The sequence below is a fragment of the Microcaecilia unicolor genome, chromosome 3, assembly GCF_901765095.1.
Source record: "Microcaecilia unicolor chromosome 3, aMicUni1.1, whole genome shotgun sequence".
Lineage (NCBI taxonomy): Eukaryota > Metazoa > Chordata > Amphibia > Gymnophiona > Siphonopidae > Microcaecilia > Microcaecilia unicolor.
In genome coordinates, this window is record NC_044033.1 from 61,446,325 (window position 1) to 61,455,985 (window position 9,661).

Sequence of the window (9,661 nt, forward strand, 5' to 3'; positions counted from 1 at the left end):
CCCCTAAGGTTAAAAATAAGGGTCATGAATTTGGACTGCAAAAATCTAAGGGTGAGAAGATCTGTACACAAAAGAGGTGTGTGATCTAGGGGCGACTGTATCTATCTTAAGGCGGCCAAACAGGTAGATAAGGTGATGGCAAAAGCCAGAAAAATGCTGGGGAACTAGCAATGGGGGGGAGGGGGGGGGGGGGGGGGGGGAAAGAGGACTATGTGCCATTCTGCTGGAAATTGTACATTCAAAATGATATAAAATTAGACAGTCAGACCAGAGGGCTACTACTAAAATGTCTTCATCATAAATCATAGGAGGACAAAAATATCTAAATATGTATAACATGGAGGAAGGGCAGGATAGAAGCAACATAATTAGGCACATAAATACCTCCAAGGAGGCAAGTCTCATTCAATTAGAAAGGAGACTCTGGAATGAGGGTCACAGGATGAGGATAAAAGGTTAGTGATTCAGGAGTAAATCTAAAATATTGCTTTACAGAAAGTGGTATATGCCAGGGGTGTAGCTGCTATGGGGCCACGGGGGCCTGGGCCCCGTAGATTTGGCCCTGGACCCCCCTGCCGGCGACCCTCTCAACCCCTCCTCCCGCTGCCTGCCACCTTTGCTGGTGGGGGACCCAGCAAATCGCAAGGCTTCATTCTGTTTCTGTACAACGTGCAGGACGTCAGACTCAGTCAGAAACCAAACGAAGGAAGAAGACTTCGGCTGTCGGGGGTTGGGGTCCCCCACCAGCAAAGGTAGGCGACGGCGGGCGGGGGGGTCGAGAGGGTCATCGGCAAAGGGGGGGGTCAAAGTTGTTGGAGGTGTCAGCAATGGTGGGTGGGGCGGGTTGGGGGTCGGTGTCAGCAATGGCGGGTGGGGCGGGTGTCGGCAATGGCTGGCTGGCGGTTGGGGGGGGCTAAAATGTGCCCCCTCACCTCGGCTCTGGACCCCCCTACCGTTGAAGTCTGGCTACGCCCCTGGTATATTCATGAAACAGTTTCCCAGAGGAAATGGTGGAGACAAGCACAGTATCCGAGTTCAAGAAAGCAAACAAGCACAGAAGATGTCTAAGAGAGAAGAAGGTATTGCAGCTGAACAATCAGTGTGTGAGTGGGTGGGAAGACATGCCTTATGTTCTTTTTCTACTGTCATATTTCATTTAGCAATTTCTACAGTTTGAACCATGCAAGTTTTCATCTAGTTAAAATTTCTTAACAATATGTGTTACAATGTAATACAATACTCAGGTGATGAAGAGGCTGTGACTAAGCTGACACATGTGATTTTGGGGCTTCAAAATAGCTCTTAAAAAAAAAAAAAATCACAGATAATTTTCAAAGTTGCATCAAATAGGATTAGTTTAAATAATGCTTAACAATGAAGGTAACAATACAGAGATGCCTAGGTTAAATATCACAAATCTGGTATCTAAAGCTTTGTTCTTTTGTACATGAAGCTTTCTATTAGGTAGTAATGCATAATTATAGCAAGTTAAAACATTTTGGGGTTAATATACACAATCACAGGGCTAAACATACATCTCTAAGAAAGTCACGAACAGGAATTTCTGACCCCTGAAGCAGGCACTTGTGCGCCAAAACACGGCCTGTGTCAGGTCATGACTCAATACAGGAGGACATTGATTATCCCGATCCTGGAAGCCCAGTGTTGCTTTTTTTGTTTCAATATACAGATATGGTTTGAGCAGTCTTAAAAAAAAATGCATATATTCAGTAGTAAAGAATATACATGCAAAGGTTTGCTCCCAGCAGCTGTATGTGTTCAGATTATACATATCGCTAAACAAATTAAAGTTATAGTTTAACTTTTTTATTGATGTCACATCCACAACATTTAAGCATCAATTACAATCACCAAAATGTTATCTCTAAAGTCAATAGCACAACCTTTGTTAAAGTAACATCAAATTTTTTACATAGTCTTTTAATCCCTCCCTTTTCTCCTCACCCCCCCAACCCTCTCATCCTCCCTCCCAGTTACCCTCCCTATGATCTGTCTAGAGGCAGCAATGGAGTCTCCAGGTTCTCAATCATAGTTTGTTAAGGATGAGGCTTCTTCCTCTTTGCGTGAGTTTAGCTATAAAGGGACTCCACGTCTTTAAAAAACGTGATTTCCGCTTAAAGGAACCCCTGGCCTCCTGCGCCTCCCAAGTCATCAGTTGGTGTACCTGATTGCGCCAGTGCCAAAATTCAGATCTATCCGGAACAGTCCATTTTTGCAGAATACATTTACGTGCTAGTAAACAAAGCTTTCTACACAGCAGGACTTCCTCCGCCCTTAGCCCCCCGAAAGAGCCAGGACAATCCAACAACAACAGTTGAGGTGTGCCCTGCACCCTTCTCGACAGCATCAAGGAAAGAAAGGCCACCACCCGTTTCCAAAAACATCTTATAATCCCACATTCCCATAAACCATGGTATAGTGTATTATCAGCTAGATTATATTTCATACAGGTTGGCGAGCCAATTCCTCCCGCTCTAAATAATTGTACTTGTGAGAAATATGCCCTGTGGATGATTCGGTATGCACATTCTCTGTATCCTGCCCCACTAATTATTTGCGGAATACCTTTGAGGTGTGCTATAATATCCCAGGAGGCGAGATCACATCCCACATCTAGTTCCCATCTCCGTCTGAGCTGTGTTAAATCCCTGGCTGGTACCAAGGACCATATTTTCTTCTGGAGGCCCGAGATTGAAGGAGCTTCCTCAGCGGCCTCCAACAAATTAAAGTTAGACAGCTTTTTTGCAGCCTAACAAACTGCTTAGCAAATTAGAAAGCAGATGAATATCATTGCTATATCAATAGTCAGGAAAAAATACCTCTCTACTCCGCAATATCTGTATAATTGCACTGAAAATCCACGGATAGGGAAGTTATATGCTTAGTGGCAGCTGCTGAACATAAAAATTTAAATTGGCTCATTTAAATCTAAACTTCCTGGCTCTCAAAGCTGCCGGGCCAAAAATCAAAAGCAAATGCTAAACATCTGATCAACAATAACAGGAAGCCCAATTCAACTCTTTCAAACATGTAAAGAGCCCTGTGTATCTCAGTATGTCACTATGGACCTTGTGTACTTAAAAAGGAACACTACAAATGGAGTAACAGGCTTCACGACCTGTGCTTGATGGAACTTCAAGGGGTGACTGGCCTACGTAAGTGTTGTAAATGTTTTTTGGACATTTGGGAATACTATGTACATGTATTATCCCCTAAGGCTTGAAACCAAATTTTTAATTTTTGGGGGGGCGGGGGGACGACTATCTAAGCATGGACAGTAGACTTGGGTTCTTGAATATTAAGGGATGGTGGGAAGGGGGGGACTTTGGGTAGGAGGAGGGGAGGAGGGAATGGAGATGATGGCTCTCTCAGTGTGTGTGTGTGTGGGGGGGGGGGGGGGGGGGAGGAATGCTATAAGAACACAAGCCTCTGCTATTTCTATGATAATTTTTTTTAATGGCTTTGGTTGGATGGGTGGGGGGAGTGTTTATGATTATAGGTGTCTTGTGGTAGTGTAGGGTTTATGGGGTAGTGTTGTTGGGAAGGGTTAAAACAAAGCGATCTGTAAGAGATAGAGAGGGTGGGTTGGGAGGGGGGGATAAAACCTGAAACTATTGATGAAGGAATGTTCTATTACTGATTTTGTATAAGCTTTGACACTTTATTCGCTGTACAGCAACTTTTCTTATATTTTGTCATTAAAAAAAGCACGTTGGAAATAAAATTGTACGCTAGGTGGGGGAAGATTTAAGGACCAACCCCCCCCCCCCCCAAAACAAACAGGAATACTACATTATGCTGACTGAAAAATTAATTAATTACAGATGACTATCTTTTCCCAATACCCTATTTTTATTTAATTTGAAGGTGTTCAAAACATTGTGGTGCCTTTGTCTGACTCTAACATGTCAAGTTCCTACTACCAATTATATGCTCTTTGATATCTATTTGGGCTTAAGCATGAGGCACCATAAACCGAAACTAAGTTTATCCTCTCGGTTCCATGAGAAATATGATAATATAGAATTGGGTCTGAAACACAACAGACACTTACCTACAAATCCTTGACGCAGCAGGAGTTGAAGCAACACCGTAAAAATTGAATGGCACAGGTGCTGTAGCCTTCAAAGGATTACGATGAAACCAGTGGGTCATTTTTAGCAATAATTTTGAAAAACCTGAAATTAGAGCATATGTATGTAAAATACAACGCAAACAAAATCTACATAAATGAGGTTATGACAATCATTCCATCCCATAATAATTAATATGTTGCATAATGAGGGATTAGCCAAAGAAGCACAAGGAGATTTCAAGAGTGGGAGTGACACAGCTATACTTTCCACAAGCTTTTAGATTCCCTCTCCGTCATGCTCCACATAATATTAAGAGGAACAGAAGTAGAGAAGGTCTAACGAAAAAGGAAACCTTGGAGGTCAAAGAATGACACATCAAGTTTACTGTAAATGTTACTAAGACGTAGGTCAACAGGTCTGCATAAAACAAAATCTCCAAAGAAAGTGAGTTCAGAGCAGTGGCGGCCCTACCATTACGTCAACTGAGGAAGGGCCTCAGGTGGCACTCTCCCCTTCCCACGTCTCTTATTTTTTTCTTTTACAAAAGTCGGCAGTGGCAGCTATTCCCATAGGCTGCCCTGTCACTGGCATTGGCCTGTTCTCCTTATTGTGGCACCGGCCTCTTCTCCCTGCTGTGACCCGCCTTAAAACAATGTCATCAAACCTGCAAACAATAGAGGATCTGTAGCAGAGACACCAAGGGTTACCCATCCCAATGCTGGAGATTGAAGGCCAATGAGTGAGGTTTTTCTTACGGGACACAGCCATGTCTAAAATTAGTTCTGGGAGATGCACATTTGAAACAAACAAACCCTGACATATTCCAATCAATAAATAGAAAATAACATTATTTTTCTACCTTTTGGTCTGTCATTTTATTTTTCTTATTGTGTTGGTCCTAGTCTCTGGCTTCCTCTTTCTTCTCTCAACTGTCTTACCAGTGTCCTTATCCATTTGATACTCTTTTCCTCACATGTCCACCATCCATCTTCTCTTTGAATCCCAATCTATCTGACCTAGCATCACCCCTGTCTTCCTGCCATGTTGAGCATCTCCCACCTCTATGTTTCTATTCTTGCCCTATCCAAAATAACTCTGTGTCCCTATTCCCTCCCTTTCAAACATGTCAGCTTCTCTCTTTTCCTTCTGTCCTGTCTCTCTCTCTCTCCTGGCCAGCATGTCTCCCTCCAGGGATTCAACAAGTGGTGTTCTTTCTTACCTCACTCCTGTCTCTCCTTTGCAAGACCAGCACCTCTCCCTCTTCTTTCTTTCCCCGCAGGTCCTGGCACCTCTCTCTTTTCTTGTCCTTCCCCCCAAAGTCCAGCCCATCTTTCCCTTGCCATGTCCCCTCTTCCTCACCCCCCTCATTGGATCTCTTGCTCCCTGTCCAGCACCTGTCTCCCTCGTTCCCACCCCCACAATGCACCACCTGTCTTCTTCTTTGACCCATCTGGTAGTGCCAGCACCCTCAGCAATAGCAGGCTGCTTCAGCCAAGTCCCAACCTTGCTGAAAGAAGGCCCCTGGAATTGGCTGAAGCAGCCTACTATTGCCGAGTGTGCCAGAAACTGCACAAATGGATTAACTGGTGCAAGAAGAGAAGATCAGAGGTAATGGATTGCAGGAAGGGGGTACAAAGAGGGACAGAGGTGCTACACTTGTGGTGGGGGGGAGGGGTGGTGAGAGATTTCCGACCCACAGGAGGGGAGAGGAGGATGCCAATGCACAAGATCGGGCCCCTTAAGTGTGTGAGCTGGAGAAGGGCCCTGATCGCATGTGTCACATGCCGAATGCGTGTGACTTGGCATGTACGCTATAGTGATTATGGACACATAAAAATACACTGAAGGAGGACACAGACAGCTCTCAGACAAAATACATACTATAGGAAACTGACTGAAGAACTGTATCAAAATACTTCCAAAGCAAATACAGCCACATTTAAATAGAGACTCATACCAAGTGATCCTCCTGTGGGCACATTCTATCTAAAATCCATAAACCTGGTAGACCAATCATATTTGGTACTTATAGAGGGGGTTCTTAAACCCTTAGTGCAAAAGACAAACAGCTTCGTACAAGACACCACAGACTTTCTGAACAAAAAAATAATAATATCAAGCAGCTACTATCGAGCACTCTCTTGGTCACAATGGATGTAGTAGAATCACTATACTGCAACATTCCCCATGTAGTCGGCATAACTGCATGTTAAATTCCTTAAAAAAAAAAATCTACCCTTGACCACCAATACACCCCAGAAAATATTATAAAATTAATCAAATTCATTCTCACAACTATTTCTACTTTACTAATATCTACCTGCAAATCATGGGCACTGCTATGGGCACCAGGATGGCACAGCAATATGCAAACCACTTCATAGAAGAACTGGAAGAGACATTTTTTAATACATAATCAGACTAAACCTTTAAAATACTACTGGTATATTGATGACATTTTTATGATTTGTATTGAGGGAGAAAGAGACTCTCAAACAAATTTACAGTTCAATACACACCATTTTATAATCAAATTCAAAACTGACTACTTTCTATACATCACAGTTTCCATCAACAATGGCTATATGCAAACATCTATATACAGTAAACCTACAGACAAGATGCAGCCACCTCTATAACTCCAGCTTCCATCCTTATACACTGCCAAGTCACACAATACCACTGCATCTGCTCTAAACCAAGAGAAAATCCTGACCTTAAAGGCTAAAACCCCAAAATAATCTCCAAGATTGTCTTGCCCTTTAAAACACCCTGAGAAAACCTATTGCAGTACAAAGAAAAGAAAACCACAGAACACCCCCCCCCCCCCCCCAGTAACATACAATTCAGAGCTGGAAAACTGGAAAGAATCATAAGAGATCTACAGCCAGTTACTCAAGGAGGATGAATTACAGAAAGAGATATTCCCAGTTCCACCTATGCTGGCCTTCCGACAACCACCCAATTTGAAACAAAAAATTAGTGAAAAGCAAGCTTTCAATAGAAGCACAAAAAGAAGAGAATTGCACAAATCCCAGCAGTATAACAAGCTGCAAACCGTGTCAACACATTTCACAGGATCCCACAGTCACTCACATGGGAAAAAACATTCAGCATAAGGGGATCCTACACATGATCATCTTCAAATGTGGTATATATCATTCAATGCTAAAAGTGTGAAGAAAGGTGTTATATTGGAGAAACAAATCAGATGCTAAAGACAAGAATCAATTTACACATATATCATATTAAACATTACAATGCCAACTAGGATGTCACCTCTGTGGGACAGATGCGCTCCACAAAAACAGAACACTGCACCCTATGCCTGGAACAACCTTCCTGAGCCCTTACACCAAGCCCCCTCCCTGCCCATCTTCAAGTCTTTGCTCAAAGCCCACCTCTTCAATGCTGCTTTCGGCACCTAACTCTCACCTTTCAGGAAATCCAGACTGCCCCTATCGGACTGACTGTTCACTTATCCTTTAGATTGTAAGCTCTTTGAGCAGGGACTGTCCTTTATGTTAAATTGTACAGCGCTGCGTAACCCTAGTAGCGCTTTAGAAATGTTAAGTAGTAGAATACTAAAAGGAAATTTTAAGATCACCCAGGAATTTAAGACCTTTGAAATCAAAATGATGAAATACTTTTAACACCCACCAGACAGGACTTAAAGATCTAGGTTTTCTTTTGCATTGCAAATCATAAAGTTATACTGCTTTGTCACCCTCTAATTATTACCCATTCATCTCTTCCTGTCTCTCACCTTACCTACCTCTACCCTCTTCTTGTGAGACTGTCATTGTAATACTTCACGATTCACTTATATAGTCTGATATGTCAACATTTACTCATTTCTGATCTGAAGAAGGGTTACCTTTGAAAGCTAAATAAAAAAATGTATTAAGTTAATCCAAGAAAAAAAAAGATATCATATTTCCTTTGTTTTGTTTCATTTCTATACATTACCTTAGCAATTAGGGGGAATCTAGACTTCCAACCAGGGAAGGAGTAGTCTTGATTTAGACTGTGGGAGCAGCGGGGCTGGGGGATATTTTTAAAATTAGGGGAAGACACGTTTCCATCATTTGAGAGCATTCCCAACCATTACCTCATTCATTATCTACAGGTACAACACTTTTGGGAGAGCTTGAAACATAATAATAATGGTTGGTACTTAAAAGCAGCAGGAAGTAAATGAGGATTTTCATATGTTACCCCCTAAATTTAACAAGCTACCCATTTGGTATAGAGATGCCCTAGAAACAAAAGCAGGGAATCGGCCAGTATTTCAACAACTGACTTGGAGATCAAAATAACAGAGGATAATTTTAAGGAAATATTGGGCAGGGGGTTATAAACTCATTAATACAGAGCAGCAAGAAACACAGAGATCTCATATAGTGTACATTACTAAAGCAACGGTCTTTTAGATGCAGTTGTGGAAGGATGACGCAGGGTACCTAGTTCACTCTTTTTTGGAGTGTCCTAATTTCCAGCGTCTTTGGACTAGAGCTATTTGTACTGCTGAAGAAATCATTTTATTTTCTAAATCCTCTTACTCTCTTACCTATCTATGGGCTAGGTTTGCTAAGCGGCGCTATGGGCGTGTTAGCGTTTTAACGCACATAAATGGTGTATGCTTGTTAAACGCTAACGTGCCCATAGAAATGTATAGGCGCGTTAGCGTTTAATGCGCCTTACATTTACAGGCGTGTTAGAAATGCTAACGCACCTTAGTAAACATACCCCCTATATGTTCCATGTTTGGTTATATCTTACACTGTCAACTAAAATGTCCTATTACATATTGTGTTGATTGTATACTATGCCATACTTCGCACTGTTATTTGAATATATTTACTGCTGTAATTGTCTATTGCTCATGTTTGATTTATTCTGACTGTACACCACCTTGAGTGAATTCCTTCAAAAAGGTGGTAAATAAATCCTAATCAATAAATAATTTTGGATGTTTTTAATGTTATCATAGTTACTACATGTGATAATGCATGTATTAGATCTACTTGAATACGAGGCAGTGCATGAAAACATTATCTTATGCATATTCACTGGGGGAAACCTGAAAACCCGAATGGATTGTGATCTTCAAGGACTGAGGTTACCAATCCCTGCTCTACTAGGTGACGTTACTGCACAATAAACAACACACCCCTTCTATCCAGAAGCTGTTACATTGATTCCATGCCAGACCCTATCACATGGGCCATCAGTGCTGCAGAAGCAGATTTCTATTAAGATTAGGCAACAGCAGGGGTGAGAAGATTATGGACCACAGGGCTCCTCAATCTAGTCTGCTTGATCGACTTACCAATTAGAAATACATCCGAAACACCACGATCTTATCTAAATCTGCACTACCCAAGCTGCAAAGGACTTAAATACAAAACAAGTTACAAATCTAGTTTTTCCCACATAAGCACACAACTGTGGAACACATTACCAAAAGCCTTAAAAATGACGTACGACCACCTAAACTTTGGGAAATCACTAAAAACCAACCTGTTTAAAAAGGCATACCCTACCGATCCAACTTAAATGCC

The 9,661-nt window shown here is 41.9% G+C and overlaps 1 protein-coding gene across 1 annotated transcript in view; it reads right to left on the reverse strand.

Annotated features, from left to right (window-relative positions):
• Window positions 1-7,889, reverse strand: part of BROX (BRO1 domain and CAAX motif containing) — a 59,575-nt gene extending 51,686 nt beyond the window's left edge. The window contains 2 exon segments of the mRNA XM_030195985.1: window positions 4,076-4,199; window positions 7,873-7,889. Coding sequence (XP_030051845.1) covers window positions 4,076-4,176 — 101 coding nt within the window. The 5' untranslated portion in view covers window positions 4,177-4,199; window positions 7,873-7,889.
• Between the last annotated feature and the right edge of the window lie 1,772 nt (window positions 7,890-9,661).